This window comes from Hemitrygon akajei, chromosome 11, assembly GCF_048418815.1.
Source record: "Hemitrygon akajei chromosome 11, sHemAka1.3, whole genome shotgun sequence".
NCBI classification, from domain to species: domain Eukaryota; kingdom Metazoa; phylum Chordata; class Chondrichthyes; order Myliobatiformes; family Dasyatidae; genus Hemitrygon; species Hemitrygon akajei.
In genome coordinates this window covers 4,345,817-4,372,902 of record NC_133134.1, presented here as the reverse complement: position 1 = coordinate 4,372,902, position 27,086 = coordinate 4,345,817, and the positions used below count along the sequence as shown (strand labels likewise).

Genomic DNA, 27,086 nt, shown 5'->3' with positions numbered 1-27,086 from the left:
ACTCTGAACTGATTCCACAACCTACAGGCTCACTTTCAAGGACTTTTTACCATTCATATTCTTAGTAGTATCTTTTTCATGTGCACAATTTGTTTTCTTCCACATATTGGTTGTTTGTTAGTCTTTATGTATAACAAATACATACATCTTGCTTCGGCAGTCTGAGGTAGTCACATGCTTCAAGCAGGCTTCAATTACACCGGTGTCTCAGAAGACCGTCGTAACCTACCTCATCCAATAGCACTTATATCCACTGTGGTAAAGTGTTTTGAGAGGTTGGTGATGAAACATGTCATCTCCTGCATAAGAGACTCCAGTTTGCCTACTGGCACAACAAATCCACAACAAGAGCCATTTCATTGGGTCTTCACTCAACGCTGGAATATATGGACAGAAAAGGTCTTGAACCAGGTGTAGAAAAGCTTTAAACAGATGTAGGAAGACAGTGCAGAGAAAAAATGGGCAATTAGTAATATCAATAGGTGGAAATCAGTGACCCACTTGACCCTGGTATACTCAAAACTCAAGCTCCTGGGACTCTCAGAATCTCAGCTGAAAGTTCCCTAAGCAAATACATTCTGTGTTTTATTGGAGCTTTGATCAAATTTGGTGGACTTTGGAGGTCTCCTCAAAAACCTTCTCAACAGCGTGGAAATCCCTGTAAAGTTTGTGTTCAGTTCTGGATGCCTCAGGAAGGATGAGGATGGAAGCTTTAGAGAGGGTGCAGAGGAGATTCACCAGGATGCTGCCTGGATCAGAGAGGGTGCAGAGGAGATTCACCAGGATGCTGCCTGGATTAGAGGGGGTGCAGAGGAGATTTACCAGGATGTTGCCTGGATTAGAGAGGGTGCAGAGGAGATTCACCAGGACGCTGCCTGGATCAGAGAGGGTGCAGAGGAGATTCACCAGGACGCTGCCTGGATTAGAGAGGGTGCAGAGGAGATTCACCAGGATGCTGTCTGGATTAGAGAGAATGCAGAGGAGATTGACCAGGATGCTGCCTGGATTAGAGAGGGTGCAGAGGAGATTTACCAGGTTGCTGCCTGGATTAGAGAGGGTGCAGAGGAGATTTACCAGGTTGCTGCCTGGATTAGAGAGGGTGCAGAGGAGATTTACCAGGATGCTTTCTGGATTAGAGAGGGTGCAGAGGAGATTCACCAGGATGCTGCTTGGATTAGAGAGGGTGCAGAGGAGATTCACCAGGACGCTGCCTGGATTAGAGAGGGTGCAGAGGAGATTCACCTGGATGCTTCCTGGATTAGAGAGAGTGCAGAGGAGATTGACCAAGATGCTGCCTGGATTAGAGAGGGTGCAGAGGAGATTCACCAGGACGCTGCCTGGATTAGAGAGGGTGCAGAGGAGATTTACCAGGATGCTGCCTGGATCAGAGAGGGTGTAGAGGAGATTCACCAGGATGCTGTCTGGATTAGAGAGGGTGCAGAGGAGATTTACCAGGATGCTGCCTGGATTAGAGAGGGTGCAGAGGAGATTTACCAGGATGCTGCCTGGATTAGAGAGGGTGCAGAGGAGATTTACCAGGATGCTGCCTGGATTAGAGAGGGTGCAGAGGAGATTCACCAGGACGCTGCCTGGATTAGAGAGGGTGCAGAGGAGATTTACCAGGATGCTGCCTGGATCAGAGAGGGTGCAGAGGAGATTCACCAGGATGCTGCCTGGATTAGAGAGGGTGCAGAGGAGATTTACCAGGATGCTGCCTGGATTAGAGAGGGTGCAGAGGAGATTTACCAGGATGCTGCCTGGATTAGAGAGGGTGCAGAGGAGATTCACCAGGATGCTGCTTGGATTAGAGAGCATGTCTTATGAAGATAGGTTGAGCAGGCTATTGCTTTTCTTTCTAGACTGAAGAAGGATGAGAGGAGAATTGATGGAGGTGTGTAGGATGATAAGAGGCACAGACAGAGTGGACAGTCAGCGCCATTTCCCTGGGTTAATACAAGGGGGCATAGTTTTAAGGTGATTGGAGGGAAGTATAGGGGGATGTCAGAGGTTTTATACACAGAGAGTGGTTGGTATGTGGTAGAGGCAGATACATTTGGGATACTAAAGAAACTCTGAGTAGGAAAGTTGAGGGAAGGTTAGATCGATTTAGGAGTAGGTTAAAGGGTCAGCACAGCGTTGTGGGCCGAACATCACATGTACTGTTCCATGTTCTGAGTTTAGAAACTTTGCAGCAGATGGAGTGAGAGGGTGTTGCCTACTGCTGGAATGTTGCACTTGCTGTGCTTTGTTTTGGATCAGTAAGGGAAGGAAACTCCCTGCAGGAAACCAAGAGAACCAAGATTACAGTGCACTTTTCTCCCTGTGAGGGGTGAGGCTGTGGAGGAGAACGATGGAATTTGTTCCATAGTTGGACAGAAGCTAATTCTGTAATTTAGCAATTCTGGATAGTTTTATGTATTTTGATCAAAGGGCTGAAAGAGATTAGTGCATCTACTGTGTTATTAATGAACACAGAACAGCACAGCACTGTACAGGCTCTTCGGCCCACAATGTTGTGCTGACCTTTTAAACTACTCTAAGATCAGTCAAACCCTTCCCTCCTGCATAGCCCCCCATTCTTCTATAATCCATGTGCCTGTCTAAAGAGTCTCTAAAGTTCAAGTTTATTGTTATTAGACTGTACATATAAACAACCAAACGAGACAATGTTCCTCTGGACCACAGTGCACTCACACAACATATCTCACACACAGCATAGGAAACAAAATATTGCCACAAATAACTTAATAAAACATAATTCAAAAATGCATGTAGTGTGTAGCACAGGTAAACAGTAAACAACTGGCTGTCCTAGTGACGAGACCTCAGTGATGCTGGGTGCACTGAGGGAAGAAGCTGTTACCCAGTCTGTAGTCCTAGTCCTCATGCTCCTGTACCTCTTTCCCAATGGTAGTGAGTCAAAGAGATCGTGGGATGGGTGGTAGGAATCCTCAGCAATGCTTCAGGCCCTCATCTACAACACTCCGGTAAATGTCACAAATTTTGGAGGAAGACCCCAGTGATCCTCTTGATGGTTTTTACTGTCCGTTTAAATGTCCCAGATGTATCCACCTCTACTGCCACCCCTGGCAGGGTGTTCACCCAGCCACCTACGTCTGACACCCCCCCCCCCCCCCCCGCAAACTTTCCTCCAAACACCTTTAAAATTATGGCCCCTCTTATTCGTCATTTCTCTCCAGTTAGTTTATCTGTACTGTGCAAATATCCTGGGCATATACATATATATAGATAGGATGCCTAAGACTTTGGCACAGTACTGTATTTGTCAACATGGAGCGAAGAGTGAGTCTGTAAATGAGGCAGGAACAAACAATGCTGGAAATGGTGATGGTGGAGTGCCGCGGGAGGGGTGTGGAACAGGTGGTACAGATGGAGCCCAGGAGCAGGAGAGGGGTGACCTGGATCCAGACACACCCAGCCCTGAGACACCAGGCAAGGTTATTTGATTCCAAACTATTGGTTTATTGATCATTTATATCATGTCTCTCTGGTGTTTTCCACTCAACTTCACTCTCCCTTCCCCTTTTCCCAACCATGATTCCCCTTCCCACCCTCAATCCACAATAGAGACCCAGGTCAGAATCAGGTTTGTGTCATGAAATGTTTTTTTGTGTGGCAGCAGTACAGTGCAATACAAAAAATTTCCACAATACTGTGTAAATTACTGGGGTGTGTATCTGAATATAAGTTTCAGCATTTGTGTCTGAATTTATTAATACCATTGTCAGCATGTTGTGTATATTTGAATAAATGTTAAATATGCCAAAAAATGCAAGTTTTGTGGCAATATTTTAATATTCTTCACATACACCCCAGGCAATAAACTGGGGTGTATGTGAACAATGTGTTCATAATGTATGTGTGAATGTGCTTATGGTGTGAATGTGTTTGTGTATGTGTGAGTGTGTTTGTGTATGTGTGAGTGTGTTTGTGTATGTGTGAGAATGTTTGTGTATGTGAGTGTGTTTGTGCATGTGTGTGTGCTATGTGTATGTGTGAGTGTGTTTGTGTATGTGTGAGTGTGTTTTGTGTATGTGTGAGTGTGTTTGTGCATGTGTGTGTGCTATGTGTATGTGTGAGTGTGTTTGTGTATGTGTGTGTTTTGTGTATGTGTGAGAATGATTGTGTATGTGAGTGTGTTTGTGCATGTGTGTGTGCTATGTGTATGTGTGAGTGTGTTTGTGCATGTGTGTGTGCTATGTGTATGTGTGAGTGTGTTTGTGTATGTGTGTGTTTTGTGTATGTGTGAGAATGTTTGTGTATGTGAGTGTGTTTGTGCATGTGTGTGTGCTATGTGTATGTGTGAGTGTGTTTGTGTATGTGTGTGTTTTGTGTATGTGTGAGAATGTTTGTGTATGTGAGTGTGTTTGTGCATGTGTGTGTGCTATGTGTATGTGTGAGTGTGTTTTGTGTATGTGTGAGTGTTTGTGCATGTGTGTGTGCTATGTGTATGTGTGAGTGTGTTTTGTGTATGTGTGAGTGTGTTTGTGCATGTGTGTGTGCTATGTGTATGTGTGTGTGTGTTTGTGTATGTGTGAGTGTGTTTGTGCATGTGTGTGTGCTATGTGTATGTGTGAGTGTGTTTGTGTATGTGTGAGTGTGTTTGTGCATGTGTGTGTGTTTGTGCTATGTGTATGTGTGAGTGTGTTTTGTGTATGTGTGAGTGTGTTTGTGCATGTGTGTGTGCTATGTGTATGTGTGTGTGTGTTTGTGTATGTGTGAGTGTGTTTGTGTATGTGTGAGTGTGTTTGTGCATGTGTGAGTGTGTTTGTGTATGTGTGAGTGTGTTTGTGCATGTGTGTGTGCTATGTGTATGTGTGAGTGTGGAAGGGCCTATTTCTGTGCTGTACTTTTCTCTGTCTCTATTGTGAGCCACATCGAATGATGTGGGTATTTATGGTCTTCCATCTTCTCTATCCATGACCATGGATTGTTCTTGGCAAATTTTTCTACACAAGTGGTCTGCCACTTCTTCTCAGTACTGTCTGTACAATATAGGTGACCCCAGCCATTATCAATACTCTTCAGAGATTCCTAATGAAGGGTCTCAACCTGAAATGTTGACTGTTTACTTTACCTGGCCTGCTGGTTTTGTGGGCGTTGCTTTGGGTCTCCAGCATCTGCAGGTTTTCTCGTCTTTGCTCTTCAGAGATTGTCTGCCTGGTGTCAGTGGTCACATAACCAGAACTTGTGATATCCACCACCTGCTCCCATGGCTTCACATGACCCTAATCAGGGGGCTAGACAGGTGCTACTTGTCACCCAAAGGGTGACCTGCAGGCTAGCAGAGAGGTTGTGCCTTACACCTCCTTTAGTAGAGACTTATCTCTGGTGGGTGAAGATACTTAATTTTCTTAGATAAGGGGCTCAAAACTGCTCACAGTACTCCAAGTGAGAAAATAAGAAATAGGAGCAGGAGTAGGCCATCTGGCTCATTGAGCCTGCTCCGCCATTCATTAAGATCATGGCTGATCTAGTCATAGACTCATCTCCACTTACCTGCCTTTTCTCCATAACCCTTAATTCCCCTACTATGCAAAAATCTATCCAACCTTGTCTTAACTATATTTACTGAGGTAGCCTCCACTGCTTCATTGGACAGAGAATTACACAGATTCACCACTCTTTGGGAAAAGCGGTTCCTCCTGATCTCCATCCCAAATCTACTCCCCTGAATCTTGAGGCTATGTCCCCTAGTTCTAGTCTCACCTACCAGTGGAAACAGCTTTCCTGCCTCTATCTTATCTGTCCCTTTCATAATTTGATATGTTTCAATCAGATCTCCTCTCATTTTTCTGAATTCCAGTGAGTACAGTCCCAGGTGACTCAATCTCTCCTCATAGTCTCACCCCCTCATCTCTGAAATCAACCCGGTGAACCTCCACTGCACCACCTCCAAAGCCAGTATATCCTTCCTCAACTAGGGAGACCAGAACTGCACACGGTACTCCAGTTGCGGCCTCACCAGTACCCTGTACATTTGCAGCATAAACTCCCTGCTCTTAAATTCAATCCCTCTAGCAATGAAGGCCAACGTTCCATTTCCCTTCCTGACGGCCTGCTGCACCTGCAAACCAACCTTCTGTGATTCATGCACAAGCACTCCCAAGTCCCTCTGCACAGCAGCATGCTGCAATTTTTTTAACATTTGAATAATAATCTGCTCTTTCATTTTTCTTTCCAAAGTGGATGACCTTGCATTTACCAACATTGTACTCCATCTGCCAGACCCTTGCCCACTCACTTAAACTATCTATATCTTTCTGAAGATTCTTCATATTTTCTGCACAATTTGCTTCTCCACTCAATTTAGTGTCATCAGCAAACTTAGATACACTACACTCAGCCCCCTCTTCCAGATCATTAATGTGTATCATGAACAGTTGCAGGCCCAGCACCAAACCTGCAGCACAGCACTCACCACTGATAGCCAACCAGAGAAACACCCATGTATCCCAATACTCCGCTTTTTATTAGTTAATCAATCCTCTATCCATGCCAATACATCACCCCCAACTCTATACATCCTTATCTTATGGATAAGTCTTTTATGTGGCACCTTATCGAACACCTTCTGGAAACCGAAGTAAATAATGTCCATCTGTTCCCCTCTATCCACTGCACTCATTCTATCCTCAAAGAACTCCAGTAAGCTTGTCAAACAGGACCTGCCTTTGCTGAATCCATGCTGCGTCTGCCTGGTGGATCCATTTCTTTCCAGATGCCTCACTATTTCCTCTTTAATGTTAGCTTCAAGCATTTCCCAACTACATAAGTTAAGCTGACTGGTTTATAGTTACCTGCCTTTTGCCTACATCCTTTTTTGAACAGTGGCGTGACATTCACCTTCCTCCAATCCGCTGGAGAGTTTTGGTAAATTATCACCAAAGCCTCTACTATAACTCCTGCCATTTCTTTCAGTACCCTGGGATGCATTCCATCAGGATCAGGGCCCTTATCTATTTTTAAGGCCCTCAAGCTATCACCTCTTTAGTGATAGCTATTGTATTGAGGTCCTCACCTCCCATCACATCCACCTCCCATTGAGGTCCTCACCTCCCATCATATCTCTTTTTGGCATGTTAGATGTGTCCTCCACCATGAAGACTGACACAAAACAGTCATTCAAAGCCTCGGCCATTTCCTCATTACCCAACATCAATTCCCCCTTCTCGCCCTCCAAGGGACCTACATTCACTTTAGCCACCCTTTTTCGCTTTAGATAATTATAAAAACTTTCATTATCAATTTTTTATTTTGTGCTAGTTTATTTTCATTATTTATCTTTCCTTCTTTTATTGCTTGCTTTGTAGTTCTTCATTGCTTTTCAAAAATTTTCCAATCTTCCAGCTGATGCACCATCAATAACTCACTCTGAGACGTAGGAAACGAGGTATCAGCTTTTATTGACTGGAAGAATGAACAACACTACATCCTGGGGAACGAGGCAGGGCAACAGGCCTCAGTCGCCTTTATACAGGGGTCTGTGGGAGGAGCCACAGGAGCTGTCAGCGGGGGTCTGTGGGAGGAGTCACAGGAGCAGTCAGCGGGGGTCTGTGGGAGGAGTCACAGGAGCAGTCAGCGGGGGTCTGTGGGAGGAGTCACAGGAGCAGTCAGCGGGGGTCCGTGGGAGGAGCCACAGGAGCAGTCAGCAGGGGGTCTGTGGGAGGAGCCACAGGAGCAGTCAGCGGGGGTCTGTGGGAGGAGTCACAGGAGCAGTCAGCGGGGGTCCGTGGGAGGAGCCACAGGAGCAGTCAGCAGGGGGTCTGTGGGAGGAGCCACAGGAGCAGTCAGCGGGGGTCCGTGGGAGGAGCCACAGGAGCAGTCAGTGGGGGGTCTGTGGGAGGAGCCACAGGAGCAGTCAGCAGGGGGTCTGTGGGAGGAGCCACAGGAGCAGTCAGCAGGGGTCTGTGGGAGGGGCCACAGGAGCAGTCAGCAGGGGTCTGTGGGAGGAGCCACAGGAGCAGTCAGCGGGGGTCCGTGGGAGGAGCCACAGGAGCAGTCAGCGGGGGTCTGTGGGAGGAGCCACAGGAGCAGTCAGCAGGGGTCCGTGGGAGGAGCCACAGGAGCAGTCAGCGGGGGTCTGTGGGAGGAGCCACAGGAGCAGTCAGCAGGGGGTCTGTGGGAGGAGCCACAGGAGCAGTCAGCAGGGGGTCTGTGGGAGGAGCCACAGGAGCAGTCAGCGGGGGTCTGTGGGAGGAGCCACAGGAGCAGTCAGCGGGGGTCTGTGGGAGGAGCCACAGGAGCAGTCAGCGGGGGTCTGTGGGAGGGGACACAGGAGCAGTCAGCGGGGGTCTGTGGGAGGAGCCACAGGAGCAGTCAGCAGGGGTCAGTGGGAGGAGTCATAGGAGCAGTCAGCAGGGGGTCTGTGGGAGGAGCCACAGGAGCAGTCAGCAGGGGTCCGTGGGAGGAGCCACAGGAGCAGTCAGCGGGGGTCTGTGGGAGGAGCCACAGGAGCAGTCAGCAGGGGGTCTGTGGGAGGAGCCACAGGAGCAGTCAGCAGGGGGTCTGTGGGAGGAGCCACAGGAGCAGTCAGCGGGGGTCTGTGGGAGGAGCCACAGGAGCAGTCAGCGGGGGTCTGTGGGAGGAGCCACAGGAGCAGTCAGCGGGGGTCTGTGGGAGGGGACACAGGAGCAGTCAGCGGGGGTCTGTGGGAGGAGCCACAGGAGCAGTCAGCAGGGGTCAGTGGGAGGAGTCATAGGAGCAGTCAGCAGGGGGTCTGTGGGAGGAGCCACAGGAGCAGTCAGTGGGGGTCTGTGGGAGGAGCCACAGGAGCAGTCAGCAGGGGGTCTGTGGGAGGGGCCACAGGAGCTGTCAGCAGGGGTCTGTGGGAGGAGCCACAGGAGCAGTCAGCAGGGGTCAGTGGGAGGAGTCATAGGAGCAGTCAGCAGGGGGTCTGTGGGAGGAGCCACAGGAGCAGTCAGCAGGGGTCTGTGGGAGGAGCCACAGGAGCAGTCAGCGGGGGGGAGGAGCCACAGGAGCTGTCAGCAGGGGGTCTGTGGGAGGAGTCACAGGAGCAGTCAGCAGGGGTCTGTGGGAGGGGCCACAGGAGCTGTCAGCGGGGGGGAGGAGCCACAGGAGCAGTCAGCGGGGGTCTGTGGGAGGAGCCACAGGAGCAGTCAGCGGGGGTCTGTGGGAGGAGCCACAGGAGCAGTCAGCAGGGGGTCTGTGGGAGGAGCCACAGCAGTCAGCAGGGGTCTGTGGGAGGAGCCACAGGAGCAGTCAGCAGGGGTCTGTGGGAGGAGCCACAGGAGCAGTCAGCAGTGGGTCTGTGGGAGGAGCCACAGGAGCAGTCAGCAGGGGTCTGTGGGAGGAGCCACAGGAGCAGTCAGCAGGGGGTCTTTGGGAGGAGACAGCAGGGGGTCTGTGGGAGGAGCCACAGGAGCAGTCAGCAGGGGGTCTGTGGGAGGAGCCACAGGAGCAGTCAGCAGGGGGTCTGTGGGAGGAGCCACAGGAGCAGTCAGCAGGGGTCTGTGGGAGGAGCCACAGGAGCAGTCAGCAGGGGGTCTGTGGGAGGAGCCACAGGAGCAGTCAGCAGGGGGTCTTTGGGAGGAGACAGCAGGGGGTCTGTGGGAGGAGCCACAGGAGCAGTCCAGACAGGTATATGTAGTTCACCACACCAGCTTCCCACTACTCCTGGTGACTTTGTAGTTTGCTTTCTTTTATTTCCTTAGTTATCCAAGGCTGGCTCTCCCCACCCTTACTGTCCTTGCTTTTAACTGGAATATACTGTTGCTGAGCACCATGAAAATCTCTTTGAAAATATTCCAGGGTTCCTCAACTGTTCCACCATATAGCCTGTGTTCCCAGTCTACACTAACCAAATCCTCCCTCATCCCATTGTAGTCTCCATTGTTTAGGCATAATACACTGGTTTTAGATTGAACTATTGCACCCTCCATTTGTATGAGAAACTCAATCACACTGTGATCATTCTTTCCAAGAGGACCCCTAACTACAAGTTTGCTAATTTTACCTGCCTCATTGCTCAGGACCAGATCCAAGATCGCACGTTCCCTTGTAGGCCTCACCAGTGCCTTACAAAGCCTCAGCATTACGTCCTGCATTACGGAATGCAGCCAGTCAATATACTCTCCAACACACATCTACAGAAGGCCAGAATGCAGCCAGTCAATATACTCTCCAACACACATCTATAGAAGGCCAGAATGCAGCCAGTCAATATACTCTCCACCACACATCTATAGAAGGCCAGAATGCAGCCAGTCAATATACTCTCCAACACACATCTACAGAAGGCCAGAATGCAGCCAGTCAATATACTCTCCAACACACATCTACAGAAGGCCAGAATGCAGCCAGTCAATATACTCTCCACCACACATCTATAGAAGACCAGAATGCAGCCAGTCAATATACTCTCCACCACACATCTATAGAAGGCCAGAATGCAGCCAGTCAATATACTCTCCACCACACATCTATAGAAGACCAGAATGCAGCCAGTCAATATACTCTCCACCACACATCTATAGAAGACCAGAATGCAGCCAGTCAATATACTCTCCACCACACATCTATAGAAGACCAGAATGCAGCCAGTCAATATACTCTCCACCACACATCTATAGAAGACCAGAATGCAGCCAGTCAATATACTCTCCACCACACATCTATAGAAGTTTGTCAAAGTTTTATATGTGATGCCGAATTACTGCAGCCAAAAATAGTCACTGGGTTTAGGAGGATTTTAGACAGACATTTAAATAGACAAGGCATAGAAGGAGGTGGCCCTAATGTGGGAAAATGGGATTTGTGATGATTGGCAAAAAGTTAGATTCTGAATCAGGTTCATCATCACTGACGCATCAAGAAATTTGTTGTCTTGTAGCAGCAGTACAGTGCTAGGTATTAAAAAATTACTGCAAATTATAATTTATTCATTCATCATCATGTGCTGTGACGTTTGATATGGGTGATCATGGTCTTGACCATGACTGTTCTTGGCAAATTGTTCTCTAGACCAGGGTGTAAAGCACTGTAGTACATGCAACTCACAATAATTTAGGGAAGTAAGGATAAAACCTACAGAAGGATTAGCATAAATAAACAAAGAAAAGTGCAGGCATTAAACATTGTAGGGTATAGAACAGATTAACCAGTGACACTTAGAGTACACTGCCGCAGGAAGTTCAGAAGCCTAATGGCCTGGGGGAAGAAACCTTTTCCCATCCTGGTTGTTTTTATGCTTCAGAATCTCCTCCCTGATGGTAGAAACTCAAACAGGAGGCTGGATGGATGAATCAGCTGACATCACTCCTGCCTCTGGTCAGACGTTTATGGATTCAAGATGCACTCCTGAATCATGAGCACATGAACCAGTTCGAGCTGACTCCAACACATTTTGGTTGGAAAATTAAACCTGCCCTCTCCGATGGATTGAAAAGATCCCAAGACAATTTTTTAATTTACAGGGGAATTCTTCATGATGTTGCAGCCAATATTTATTGCTCCATCAAGATCATTAAACAAAGCATTTAAACTCGACCCCAGGGACACAACAACATGTGAAACAGACTCTACAGTACTTCAAGATTCAAGATAGTTTAATGCCATTTCCAGTACACGAGTGTAAAGGAGAACAAAATAATTGTTACTCCAGATCCAATGCAGCACACTAAAAACACAATAAATATAAATGCATAGATAATTGAGATACATAAATTATTTGTATGTCTCTAAGGCAGTCCTACATTGAGCTTGACACTGACTGGCAACTCCTGCAGTGCTGCTGGTGCCAAACTGTATCAGTCTCTGCTGTTCCTTTGGATTCATCAGCTGCGTAGAGATGGGGAACTTATTACATGGGCATCAGCTTGCCCTCCATATCATACGGCCCTGACTTGGGTACCTGGGCAGCTAGGACACAATATCCATGGTCAGCCCTGAAGGATGGAGGCCTCACTCCAGGTGTCTGTCCATGAAGTGATGCTCGGCACAGGAGTATCTGTACAAAAGGTGACAGGAAATGATTAAGTAGTGAGTTGGTGGGTGGAGGTGTTGATCATCCTTACTGCTTGGGGAAAGTAACTGTCTCTGAATCTGGTGGTCCTGATGTGGATGCTACATAGCCTCCTCCCTGATGGGAGTGGGACTGATGGAAGTGAAGTTCAATTCCATTGATGTTAAGTGCAAGCAATCAGGAAATTAAAGAATATGATATGTTGAGCTTGATTGCAAAAGGATTTGAATACAATATGTTTCTCCTGTTTGTACAGAGTTCTGGTAAGAACACACTGGTAATATTACATATAGATCTAGTCTTCCTGTCTAGACTAAATACACTCAGTTTGCATTTTATTAAGTACACCTGTGCACCTGCTTGTTCATGCAAATATCTGATCAGCCAATCGTGTGGCAACAACTCAATGTATAGAAGCATGCAGACATGGTCAAAAGGTTCAGTTGCTGTTCAGACCAAACATCAGAATGGGGAAGAAATGTGATCTAAATGACTTTGTCCATTAAATGGTTGTTGGTGCCAGATGGGGTGGATTGAGTATCTCAGAAACTGATGATCTCCTGGGATTTTCACACATAGCAATCTCTAGAGTTTACGGAGAATGACAGACAGACAGACAGACAGACAGACAGACTTTATTGATCCTGAAGGGAAGTTGGGTTTCATTACAGCCGCACCAAGAATAGTAAAGAAATATAGCAATATAAAACCATAAATAATTAAATAATAATAAGTTAATCATGCCAAGTGGAAATAAGTCCAGGACCAGCCTATTGGCTCAGGGTGTCTGACACTCCGAGGGAGGAGTTGTAAAGTTTGATGGCCACAGGCAGGAATGACTTCCTATGATGCTCAGTGTTGCATCTCAGTGGAATGAGTCTCTGGCTGAATGTACTCCTGTGCCTAACCAGTACATTATGGAGTGGTTGGGAGTCATTGTCCAAGATGGCATGCAACTTGGACAGCATCCTCTTTTCAGACACCACCGTCAGAGTCCAGTTCCACCCCCACAACATCACTGGCCTTACGAATGAGTTTGTTGATTCTGTTGGTGTCTGCTACCCTCACCCTGCTGCCCCAGTACACAACAGCAAACATGATAGCACTGGCCACCACAGCCTCGTAGAACATCCTCAGCATCGTCCAGTAGATGTTAAAGGACCTCAGTCTCCTCAGGAAATAGAGTGAGAAACAAAAAATAAATCCAGTGAGCGGCAGTTCTGTGGGCAAAAGTGCCTTGTTAATGAGAGAGGTCAGAGGGGAATGGTCAGACTGGTTCAGACTGTCAGGAAGGTAGCAGTAATTAAAATAACCTTGATTACAACAGTGGTGTGCAGAAGAGAATCTCTGAACGCACAACACATTGAACCTTGAAGTGGGTGGGTTACAGCAGCAGAAGACCATGAACATACAGAAATGCAAAGTGGCCACTTTATTAGGAACAGGAGGTATTTAATAAAGTGGCCGCTGAGTGCAGAGATGCAATAGGAGGAGTGGAAGCAAGTGTGGTTGTCCTATGAGGTGAGCTTAAATACACTAGACCTGTACTTTCTGGAGCTTAGGCGAATGAGAGGTTTATTTATTGGGATGGATTGACATTGGAAGGACCCAGCATTTATAGCTGGCCTCTAATTTGTTTTCAGAAATATATTTAATTAATAAAATCTTATAATCTAACATAGTACTGAATACATGCCTTCCTATGTTCCAATAGTGGGGGAGTCTAGGACCAGAGGGCCATCTCAGAATAGAGGGACATCCTTTTCAAACAAAAATGAGGAGGAATTTCTTTAGCCAGAGGATGGTGAATCCATGGAATTCATTGCCACAGACGGCTGTGGAAGCTAAGTCGTTATGTGCATTGAAAGTGGAGATTGACAGGTTCTCAATTAGTCAGGGTGCCCACGGTTGTGGGCAGAAGACAGTTACTGTTCTACAGATTAGCTGAGTATGCCCACAGAAAAATAATCTCAGGGTTGTACGTACTCTATAATAAATTTTACTTTGAACTTTGCAATTTGAATCCACCACCTTCTCTGGCAGCAAGTGGCAGATATCAACCCCCTTCTGTGTGAAGAACCCATTAAAACCACTTCCTCTCGTGCTTAACAAAGTTAAACAGTGTGAGCTCGCGTCAGCATGTCCCTGTACGGGTAGGAGGTAAAGAGGTTAGGAGTAGGGAACCTTGTTTAACACAGAAAACCGAGGGGTTATTCAGGACAAAGAAGGAAGTCAGGTATAAGAGACTTACCAAGTGAGTGGATAATTGAGTTCACGAGCTGCGAGGTAAATTTACAGCTTTATGAAACCTTGGTGAGATCATGCTTGGAATATTGTGCTCAGTTCTGGTCGCTTCATTATCAGAAGGATGTGGAAGCTTTAGAGAAGGTGCAGAGATTCACCAGGATGCTGCCTGGATTACAGAGCATGTCTTATGAGGAAAGGTTGAGAAAGTGAGGGTTGTTCTCTTTGGAGTGAGGGAGGATGCAAAAAGATAGGTTGTTTTGCAAAAAAAAAAGTCTGGTCCATGGGTTGAGATTGTAAATTGGAGAAAGCGCAATTTTGATGGTATCAGAAAGGATCTGTCAAGTGTGGATTGGGAAAGGCTGTCTTCTGACAAAAGTGTACTTGGTAAGTGGGAGGCCTTCAAAAGTGAAATTCTGAGAGTACAAAGCTTGTGTGTGTCTGTCAGAAAAACAAAGTAAAGAGGAAACTTGATATAAGTGTCATCATCATCATTATGCACCATGTCATATAACGTCATCATTATGTGCCGTGACAATGACCTGGGTGATCACGGTCTCATGACCATGATTGTTCTTGGCAAATTTTTCAACAGAAGTGGTTTGCCTTTGCCTTCTGGGCAGTGTCTTTACAAGACCAGTGACCCCAGCCATTATCAATACTCTTCAGAGATTGTCTGCCTGGCGTCAGTGGTCACACAACCAGGACTTGTGATATACACCGGCTGCTCATATGACCATCCACCACCTCCCATGGCTTCAGGTGACCCTGATCGGGGGCTAAGCAGGTGCTACACCTTGCCCAAGGGTGACCTGCAGGCTAGCGGAGGGAAGCAGCACCTACACCTCCTTTGGTAGAGACATACAAGAGGCATAGATAGAGTTAACAGCTAGTGGCTTTTTCCCAGGGCAGAAGTGAGTAATACAAGGGAGCATAACCTTAAGGATTTTTGAGGAAAGTGTAGGAGGGATGTCAGAGGTAGTTTTTTTTTAAACAGAGAGTGATGGGTGTGCGGAATGGGCTGCCAGGATGGCAGTGGAGGAAGATACAGTAGGGACAATAGTCTTAAAACGGCAAGATAGAAGCTGTCCTTCAGCCAGCAGGTACATGCCCAATGGAAGAGGGGAGAAGAGAGAATATCTGGGGTAGGTAGAATCTTTGATTATACAGACTGCTTTACTGAAGCAGCGAGAAGTTTAGACAGAGGCTGGTTTCTGTTATGCTCTGAGCTGTGCCCACAATTCTGCAGTTTCTTTCAGCCTTGGGCAAAGAATTAATGAACAAAACTAGGATGCATCCATTTAGGATGCTTTGGAGAGCTGGGGTGTTGTCTGCTGATGGTCTGGAACCTGTGTACTGTACACTGAATTGAATTGAATTGACTTTATTACTTACATCCTTCACATACATGAGGAGTAAAAATCTTTACGTTATGTCACCATCTAGATGTGCAATGTGCAATTTATAGTAATTTGTAATAAATAGTATGTACAACAGGACAGTCAATATAACATAGAAATACAATTGTGTCAGCGTGAATTAATCAGTCTGATGGCCTGGTGGAAGAAGCTGTCCCAGAGCCTGTTGGTCCTGGCTTTTATGCTGTGGTACCGTTTCCTGGCTGGTAGCAGCTGGAACAGTTTGTGGTTGGGGTGACTCGGGTCCCCAATGATCCTTCGGGCCCTTTTTACACACCAGTCTTTGTAACTGTCCTAAATAGTGGGAAGTTCACATCTTCAGATGTGCTGGGCTGTCCGCACCACTCTCTGCAGAGTCCTGTGATTGAGGGAAGTACAGTTCCCATAACAGGCAGTGATACAGCTAATCTGGATGCTCACAATTGTGCCCCTGTAGAAAGTCCTTAGGATCTGGGAGCTCATACCAAATTTCCTCAATCGTCTGAGGTGAAAGAGGTGCTGTTGTGCCTTTTTCCACCACACAGACGATATGTACAGACCACGTGAGATCCTCGGTGTGTGTATGCTGAGGAACTTAAAGCTGTTCACACTCTCAACCCCAGATCCATTGATGTCAATAGAGGTTAGCCCATCTCCATTCCTCCTGTAGTCCACAACCAGCTCCTTTGCTTTTGCAACATTGAGGGAGAGGTTGTTTTCTTGACACCACTGTGTCAGAGAGATGACTTCTTCTCTGTAGGCTGCCTCATTATTATTTGAGATTAGGCCAATCAATGTAGTGTCATCAGCAAATTTAATTAGCAGATTGGAGCTGTGGGTGGCGACACAGGGGCACCTGTGTTGAGGGTCAGAGGGTTTGAGGTGAGGGAGCCCACTCTTACCACCTGCCGGTGATCTGACAGGAAGTCCAGGATCCAGCTGCACAAGGCAGGGTGAAGGCCGAGGTCTCTGGGCTTCTTAATATCAGCAAAGAGGGAGAATTGGAAATATTGATGTATATTAAGGTGACAGATCCTCAAGGGCTGCTGAAAGAGATCCCGTGGGAAGCAAGGGAGGCAAATGCGGGGTCTCTGATGGAGATTTTGTGTCACTTTTAGCCATGGGGTGAGATACCCGAAGATTGGAGGGAAGCGAATGTTGTTCCTATGTTCAGGAAGGGCAGGGGGGTTAAGCCAGGAAACCGTAGGATGCTGAGCCTTGGTAGGGAAAAACATTTAAAGATCAATAATCGGTTTAAAGGCAGGGACACACAAAAAGCTTGAGGAACCCAGCAGGTCAGGCAGCGTCTATAGAGGAGAATAAACGGTCAACGTTTCAGGGTGAGACCCTTTCTCAGAAGTGGAAAGGAAGGGGGAAAGTGCCTGAATAAAAAGGTGGGGGGAGGTGAAGGGGGAGAGCTAGAGGGTGATAGGTGAAGCCAGGTGGGTGAGATGGAAAAGGTACAGAGCTGGAGGTGAAGGAATCTGATAGGAGATGAGAGTGGACCATGGGAGAAAGGGAAGAAGGAGGGGCACCAGGGGAGGTGAACCATAGGGGCAGTAAGGTGGCTTTGTGCACGGGAAATTCTGCCTTCTTGAGGAGGTTGCTAAGAAACTGATTTGATGGCAACGAGACAAGATACTTGGTTTATATGGACCTTAGCAAAGCATTTGACTAGATGCAGTACAGTAAACAGGTCACACGGGTCACGTGGGATTGAAGGTGCTTTGAGCAACTGGCAGGTGATTGGAGGCAGAGGTTTGAAATGGTGACACAGATGGATAGGGACGTGAATAAGGTGACTGGCTTACTTGCCTTCACAGACGGGGGATATATGAGGGTTGGGAATGTCATTTTGCAGCTGATTAGCCACACTTGGAATATTGTGTGCAGTCTGGTCACCACACTACCAGTGATGAGGCAGGAGAGTGAACCTGTCTCCTTACACTGGCCCTTCACAGGGTTATCTCAACCTCGTTAAGTCCAGTGTCTCAGTACCTGGAACTGTGAAGCAGAGGCCAGATCTCCTCACGACCCCTCATCCTGACAGTAATCCTGGGTTCGTCCAGCTGAGAAGGCTGATAATTATAGGGCAAATTTCATGTGGTACAACAGTTTCCCCGGGTGGAGTGGACAGTCTCCACCACGTGGTGGCACGGTAGCGTAATACTTTACAGCACCAGCAGCCCGGGATCAATTCTGCCATTAAAACCTACAACATAAAACTGTACAAAATAGAAACAGGCCCTTCGGCCCACAATGTAGTGCTGAACCAATTAAATCAGTAATCAAATGGCTAACTACACCAATCCCTCTGCCCACACAATGTCCATATCCTTCCATTTTCCAAATTTGCTGCTGCCTGTAAGGAGTCTGTAGATCTTCCCCGTGACCGCATGGGTTTCCTCCGGGTGCTCTGGTTTCCTCCCACATCCCAAAGACATAGCGGTTTGTATGCTAATTGGTCACATAGTGTAACTGGGTGGTACGGGCTTGTTGGTCTGGAAGGGCCTGTAAATGTGCTGCACAGTATCTCTAAATTGAAATCTAAAGCTACTCCAGCCTGTTGCATGTTCCCATTAGTGGGAGATCCAGTCAGATAATGGAAACCATTCTACGAACTGGGTCATAAAGGATGGGAGAACAAATCCAAAGATGGAAAAATTCAGGACAATTAAAACATTGCAACTAAGAAAAGCAGTTTCTGAGATACTCAAACCACCCCATCTGGCACCAACAATCATTCCACAAAGTCACTTAGATCAAATTTCTTCCCAATTCTGATGCTTGGTCTGATCAACAACTGAACCTCTCGACCATGTCTGTGAGCTTTTATGCATCGAGTTGCTGCCACATAATTGGCTGATTAGATATTTACATTAACCAGGTGTAAAGGTGTACCTAATAAACTGGCCACTGAGTGTAACAGCATATACTGAATAGGCCAAATGTCCATGTAGATCCCTGTATAACTCTACATGTCAATGGTTAATTGAGATATTTAAAACAACACTTCATTTTAGCCTCTGTAAACTTCAGTCCATAGATAACAATAGCAACTGCACCAACAGTCAACAATGAAATCACACAGTGGAGGTGGAAAGAGAACGAGATAAGGAAGCAGAATTCAAATCCACTGTTCTTCTCCTGAAGTGACCTCACACAAAGAACAATGCCCAAAATCAGCAAATTCAGTTTGACAGAAGACTGTTCCCAAGCCAGGGCCTGGTCTGTGCATTTTGTTCAATCCAGCCTGGCTCGGTTACATTTCCAGAGGACAGGGAGCACGCACGGCAGTACAGCTTGTCATCCAGCGCACGTCTCTCCCACCTATGACAGGCGCAGTCAGCAGTGACTCAGCCCAGGGGCACGGACATGTTGGAAGCAGGGAATGGGACTGAGAGTGATAGTGGGAACAGAATGGTGAGAGATGGAGGGAACAGAGCAAGAAGGATGGAGGGAATAGGATAGTGAGGGATGGAAGGAACAGGATAGTGAGGGATAGTGAAGATGGAAGGAATGGGATGGGAGGGTTAGAGGGAATGGGACAGTAAGAAAGAGAGAACAGGGCAGTGTAGGATGGAAGTGAAGGGAAGTAATACCTGATCATAATGAAACTTTCACAGAGTATGTTTCTCCAAACTTAGAGTCAATGGACAATGCATGATGCCCCAACTTTGTTCACTATCTTCATTGCGACAATTATCCATATCATCAAGGACGACCTACCCTCAGGAATCGAAATTGTCTACAGAACAGATGGCAGACATTTCAATCTTGCCCGTCTCAAGTCCAAAAACAAGACATCCACGATCTCCCTCATCGAGTTCCAATACGCTGATGACAACAGTGTTGCAGCTCTCTCAGAAAACCACCTACAACAGATTCTGACTGCCTTCAACTGTGTATACACAAAACTTGGACTTACCGTCAATTCCAAGAAGACTCAGATCATCTACCAACCGTCACCAACTGAGACAAATCGGATTGAACCAACAATTCAACTTGGCAAAACAACCCTGAAAAACGTGGACCACTTTCCGTATCTTGGAAGTCACCTCTCCTCCAATGTTGACCTTAATGATGAGATCCAACATCGTCTTAAATGCGCTGGAACAGCTTTTGGATGTCTCCGAACAAGAGTCTTTCACGACCATGACATCTGAACAGACACAAAAATGTTAGTGTACAAAGCAGTGGTGATCCCAGCGCTCCTGTATGCATCAGAAACCAGGACAACATACCAACAACATCTGAAGGCACTTGAAAAGTTCCATCAACACTCATCGAAACATCTTAAATATCAGCTGGGAAGGTAGAAAAACCAACGTCAGCGTACTAAATGAAGCAAAAACAACAAGCATTGAAACTTACGTCATCAAGACCAACTAAGATGGAGCAGTCACCTTGTTCAGATGAAAGACAAATGTCTGCCGAAATAAATCTTCTACTCCTAGCTTAAAGAAGGCAAACGTAAAAGAGGCAGACCACAGAAGAGATTCAAAGACATCTTAAAAGCCAACATGAAGAAATGTAACATCGACATCAGCAATTGGTAAACCAATGCCAAGGACAGGAAACTCTGGCAAGCCATCATCCGAGAAGGAACAGCAACTTTCGAAGCCAACAGATGTGCAGAATTAGAAGAAAAGAGAAGAAAATAGAAAGAGAGGCAGCAACAACTAAAGCCCGATCTGCCATCTGGAACTACCTCTCCTGAATACGGAAGAACTTCAAAGCCAAGATTGGACTCATAAGCCACTTGAGAGCCCATAAATATATCAATGGAACGAAGACCATCATCCTCAACCTCGAGGGATAGCCATGACAATGATGACAACGGACAGGGCTGTGTTCGGGGCTCAACTGTGGGTCTGAATGAATACACCACAGGAATCATAGACTTCATAAAAACAGTCGTAGACAAGTGTGTGACCACAAACTCATTCAGAGTCTTCCCCAACCAGGAAAGTTACAATTGTGCCAAAATCAATCTCCAGAAAGCCACCTCATGGATGAAGTAAATATTCCGGAATAAACTTGTATCAATGAATGACACTTGATTTTTGTGGCAGGTCTTGAATGTTATCATCTCTTAAAAAGTGAAATCAAGTAACAAAGGCAACAACAGGGATTTTCTCCCAGATGAGCTCAATACCTTCTGTGCTCACCTTGACCATCAGAACATGGAGGAACCATCACCAAGTCCAACAGCCAGTGATGATTCTGTGATTTCAGTCCCTGAGGCCAATGTGAGAGCATTGGAGGGCATATGAGAGGGTGAACCCACAAAAAGCATCGGCCCAGATGGGGTACCTGCCTGAGCACTAAAGGCTTGTGTTGATCTACTGGCTGGAGTGTTCACTGAGATCTTTAACCTCTCGCTTTGCAGGTCTGAGGTCCCCACCTGCTTCAAGCAGACTTCAATTATACCAGTGCCCAAGAAGAACGTAGTAACCTGCCTCAATGACTATTGTCCCATAGCACTTACATCCACAGTGATGTAGTGCTTTGAGAGGCTGGTGATGAAACATATCAACACAATGCCCGAGAAGTGACTTGAATCCACTCCATTTTGCCTACAACAGGCCCACAGGAGATGCCATTTCATTGGCTCTTCACCCAACCCTGGAACATCTGGACAGTAAAATGCAAACATCAGGATACTCTTTATCAGCTAGAGCTTGGCATTCGATATCATCATCCCCTTCAAACTAATCAATAAGCTCCAAGACCTAGGCCTCAATACCTCCTTGTGCAATTGGATCTCTGGTCTCCTCACTTGCAGACCCCAGTCAGTTCAGATTGGCAACAGCATCTCTTCCACGATCTCCATCATCACAGGTGCATCACAGGGCTGTGTGTTCAGTCTCCTGCTCTACTCACTTTATATTTACGACTGTGTGGCTAAGCACAGCTCCAATGCCATATTAACGTTTGCTGATGACACCATTGTCGAAGGCCAAATCAAAGGCGGTGATCAATCAGCACATAGGAAGGAGATGGAAAATCTGCCTGAGTGTGGCACAACAGCAGCCTCTTAACCAATGTCAGCAAGACTAAAGAGCTGATTACTGACTTCAGGAGGAGGAGACTGGGGGTCCATGAGCCGGTCCTCATCAGGGATTCAGAGGTGGAGAGGGTCAGTAACTGAATTCCTCGGCGTTTTCATTTCAGAGGACCTGTCCTGGGCCTAGCACTTTTGCCGTTGTGAAGAAAGCTCCACTTCTTTAGGAGTTTGTGAAAATTTGCATGTCATCTATAACTTTGACTAACTTCTATAAATGTGTGGTGGAGAGTATACTGACTGGCTGCATCACAACCTGGTAAGGAAACACCAATGCTCTTGAACAGAAATTCCTACAAAAAGTAGTGGATACGGCCCAGTCTGTCACAGGTAAAGCCCTCCCCACCATTGAGCACATCTACATGGAGCGTTGTCACAGGAAAGCAGCGTCCATCATCAAAGACCCCAACACCCAGGCCATGCTCTCTGTTCACTGCTGCCATCAAAAAGATGGTACAGGAGCTTCAGGACTCACGACACCAGGTTCAGGAACAGTTATTACCCCTCAACCATCACGCTGTTGAACCAGTGAGGATAACTTCACTCAACCTCACCTGCCCCATCATGGAACTGCTCCCACAACCAAGGACTCTTCATCTCATGTTCTCGATATTTATTTATTTTTATTCTTCTCATTTTTTCCTTTCCTTTTGCATTTGCTCAGTTTTTTGTACACTGGTTGTTGGGGCAGTCTTTCGTTGATTCTGTTACGGTTATTGAATTTATAGAAGAGCATCTCTGAATGCACAACACCTGAAGCGGATGGGCTACGGCACTAACGTACACCCAGTCGTCACTTTATCAGGTAGAGGAGGTACACCTCATTAACGGTGAGCACTGACGCTGCCGGATCTCAGCCACAACCTGAAACTACAGAATGATACTGCACGTGTTTACAAGAGCAGAATATGTTGCTTTTACTGTACACAAGCACAGTTTACAGTGTACAACCTGTAATGATGGCATTACGTTAATCTGCAGCTTTCTGTAAACTTACAGCCAGCTGGTGGAGTAGGCAAAGGAGGGGCTTCATTTACACTTTGAGCAAATCCTTGAATCCTTTTCAGTCTGCCCAGCCATTTCAGCCCACCACAGAGCTCAGGACCAGGTATCTACCTCTGGAGTCTGATGTGAGGCTGCAGAATGAAGCCTCGCTGCTGAGAATAATTGGCCAGCTAGAACATAAAAAATAGGATCAGAATTAGGCAATTCAGCCCATCAAGTCTGCTCCACCATTCCGTTATGGCTGATTTATTATCCCTCTCAACCCCATTCTCCTGCCTTCTCCCTGTACCCTTTGACACCCTGTCTAATCAAGAACCTATCAACCTCCGCTTTAAATATCCCCAGATTCAGTACCCTCTGGCTAAACAAATTCCTCCTAATAATCTCTGTTCTAAGGGACAACCTTCTGTTCTGAGGCTGTGCCCTTCTGCCCTAGACTTACCCTCTATAGGAACCATCCTCTCCAAATCCACTCAAGGCCTTTCAATATTTGATAGATTTCAGTGTGATCCCCCCTCATTCTTCTAAACTCCAGTGAGTACAGTCCCAGAGGCATCGTGCATTAACCCTCTCATTCCTGTGATCCTCCGGACCCTCAGAGGATCTGTCATGGTGCCAACACCTTTATGAATGATGAAGAAAACACGCCAGTGATTATGAGTTTGAGGAGACTCTAATAGGTTTCCTCAGCAGTACAGTGGACAATGTTCTTACTGGTATGGAGGCTCCAATGATTACAGGATTGAAATAGGCTGCAGAGGCTTGTAGAGTCAGTCAGCTCTGTCACAGGCACAACCTTCCCCACCATCGAGGACATCTTCAAGAGGGCAGTATTCATCGCCAACCAGGACATGCCCTCTTCTCATTACTACCATCTGGGAGGAGGTACAGGAGCCTGAAGACTCACACTCAATGGTTCAGGAACAGTCTCTTCCCCTCTGCTAGATTTTCTGAATGGTTAATGAACCCATGAACACTACCTCACCATTCCTCTGTTTTGCATGATATGGTTTTGTAATTAATAACAACTCAATTTTTTTGCATTTTGCTGTTGTTGCTAAACAAGAATTTTCATGTCATATAAGTCAATGATAATGCGTCTAATTCTAATTCCAATTCACCATACTTTGGGCCCCGAGGTAAATGACACAAAACATTAACTGCTTCAATCTGTCAGAAGCTTCCCAAATATTTCCAGAAGTCCATTAGACACAGGAGCAGAATTAGACCATTTGGCCCATCGAGTCTATTCCATTATGGTTGATCTATCTCCCTCTCAGCGACATTCTTCTGCCTTCTCCCCTGTAATCTTTCATGATCTGACTTATTAAGAATGTATCAACTTCTGCCTCTATAGCCATCTGTGGCAATGAATTTCATAGATTCACCACCCTCTAGTTAACCAAATCCTCCTCAACTCTGCTCTAAAGGGACGCCCATCTACTCTAAGGTTGTGCCCTCTGGTCCTAGACTCACCCCACAATAGGAAATACTTTCTCCACATCCACTCTACCTAGGCCTTTTAACATTTTTAGGTTTCAATGAGGTCACCCCTCATTCTCCTAAATTCCAGTAAGTAGAGACCCAGAGCCAACAAACACTCCTCATATTATAAGTCTTTCATCTTTGGAATCATTTTTGTGAAACTCCTTTGAACCCTCTCTAATATCAGCATATTCTTTCTTAGATAAGGGCACAAAACTGCTTAAAAGTCTCCAAGTGAGGCCTCACCAGTGCCTTATAAAGCATCTGCATTACATCCTTGTTGTTACAGTATAATATTATATATTTTACAGTATATAGGTTTATGTCCTCCCCTGCATCAAGGACATCTTCAAAAGGTGATGGCTCAAAGAGGCACCAACCATTATTAAGGAAATGATTGTTGACTTCAGAAGGAGGAAGCCAGAAGTCCATCAGCCAGTCTTCATCAGAGGTCAGAGGTAGAGAGGGTCAGCAACCTTAAATTCCTCAGTGTTATCATTTTGGAGGACCTGCGCTGGGCTCAGCATGCAGGTGCAATTACAAAAAAAGCAAGGCAGTGTCTCTACTTCCTTAGGAGTTTGCAAAGATTCAGCATGACATCTAAAACTCTGGAAAACCTTTATAGATGTGTGATGGAGCATGTATTGACTGATTGCATCACATCCTGGTATGGAAAATCCTACAAAAAGTAGTGAATCATTAGTAAAGCCCTCCCCACCATTGGGCACAACTACCCAGAGCAGTAAAGCAGTATCCATCATCAGGGACCCCCAGCACCCAGGCCATGCTTTCTTCTTGCTGTTCTATCAGGAAGGACGGTACAGAAGCCTCAGGACTCACACCACCAGGTTCTGGAACAGTTCTTACCCCTCAACCATCAGGCTCTTGAACCAGAGGGGATAACTTCACTCAACTTCACTTGCCCTATCACTGAACTCTTCCCATAGACTATAGACTCACTTTCAAGGACTCTTCATCTCATGTTCTTGCTATTTATTGCTTGCTTGTTTGTTTGTTTATTTATCTATTTATATATATATTCTTTCTTTTTGTATTTACATACTTTGTTATCTTTTGCACACTGGGTCTTTCACATGGTTATTGGATTTATTGAGTATGCCCGCAAGAAAATGAATCTCAGGGTTGTATACGGTGACATAAATGTGTTAGTAGGCCTTCGCTGGTCGAGGTTGACCATAGATGTTGCATCCTAGCTGTCTAGACGATACACAAGCCTGGGCAGTACGATATGGAGAGCAAGCTGTTGCCCATTTAGCAAGCTCCCCCTCTCCACGCAGCTGATGAAACCAAAGGAACGGCCGAGACTGAAGCAGTTTGGCACCAGCAGCGTCGCAGAATCAGAATCAGAATCAGGTTTAATATCACCTGCATATGTTGTGAAATTAGTTAACTTAGCGGCAGCAGTTCAATACAATACATAATATAGAAAAAAATCAGTTACAGTAAGTATATATATGTACATTAAATAGTTAATTAAAAATAGTGTAAAATCAGAAGTAATAATTTAAAAAAGTGAGGTAGTGTTCATGGGTTCAATGTCATTTAGGAATCAGATGTCAGGGGGGAAGAAGCTGTTCCTGAATCGCTGAGTGTGTGCCTTCATACTTCTGTACCTCCTCCCTGATGGTAACAGTGAGAAAAGGGCATGTCCTGGGTGAGGGAGGTTGTTAATAATTGACGCTGCCTTTCTGAGGCACTGCAGGAGTTGCCAGTCAGCATTGAACTTAATGTAGGACTGCCTTAGGATCCGGATTTTTCCCTTGGGGTTTACTCCAGAAGCCTTCTCCATGAGTGAGTTTGGCTGCAAGGCAGCGGAGGTTTGAGATCAGAGTTTTCCTTCTGCTAGATGAGCTGCCAACCACGGCTGACAAGCCCCATCTGCCCGAAGCGACTGGTTTTAAGGCACCAGTGACTCGCCTTTGCTCCTTCTCCTGTCAGTAGAAACAGTTCCACCAGGCTTAGTAGCTGAGCCCCAGGTGAAGGCCAGGAGCTGGATTTGGTTGTCAGAGGCTATCTGAGGTGCACGCCATTGGGAGCATTTAATAGGTAGTGGGAGCTTATCCCCATTACCTCCCCTGGCTATAACAACCTTAAAGAATCATGACGTATGTACTTTGATTATAAATTTACTTTGAACTTGGAACCATTCTCAGTGTAAAAAAACTTACTCCTCATATCTCCTTTGAAATTATCCCCTCTCACCTTAAAATCCATGCCCCCTGGTATTAAGCATAACAACCCTGGGAATGAATGAGATAAAGCAATTCGTTATTTAGAGCAAAGTGCTGCAGGAACTCAGCAGGCCAGGCAGGATCTGTGGAAAAGAGTACGGTCAATGTTTTGGGCGGAAACCCTTCATCGGGACTGGAGAAAAAAAGCTGAGGAGTAGATTTAAAAGGTGGGGGGAGGGGAGAGAGAAACAGAAGGTGATAGGTGAAAACTGAAGAGGGAGGGATGAAGTAAAGAGCTGGGAAGTTGATTGGTGAAAGAATCAGAAGGCCATGGAAGAAAGAATAGGGGGGAGGAGCACCAGAGGGAGGTGATGGGCAGGTAAGGAGATGAGGTGAGAGAGGGAAATGATGAAGGAGGGGGGAGTGCTGGGGGTATTACTGGAAATTTGAGAAATTGATGTTCATGCCATCAGGTTGGAGGCTACCCAAACAGAATATAAGGTCTGCTTCCTCCAAACTAAATGTCACCTCTTCATGACAATGGAGGAGGCCAAGGATGGACATATTGGAATGAGAATGGGATGTGGAATTAAAATGGGTGGCCACTGGGAGATTCCGCTTCTTCTCTTGCTTGTTATTCAGGAAGGGGCTGGAAAGTAATGAGTTACACGTTGTGGGACAGGGAGCTGAGA

At 46.2% G+C, this 27,086-nt stretch overlaps 1 protein-coding gene across 1 annotated transcript in view; it reads right to left on the bottom strand.

Annotated features, from left to right (window-relative positions):
- Positions 1 to 11,592: 11,592 nt before the first annotated feature.
- The window catches only part of tbc1d24 (TBC1 domain family, member 24), a 130,239-nt gene continuing 114,745 nt past the window's right edge, over positions 11,593 to 27,086 (bottom strand). The window contains exon 6 of the mRNA XM_073060080.1: positions 11,593 to 11,989. Coding sequence (XP_072916181.1) covers positions 11,843 to 11,989 — 147 coding nt within the window. The 3' untranslated portion in view covers positions 11,593 to 11,842. The remainder of the gene's footprint in view (positions 11,990 to 27,086) is intronic.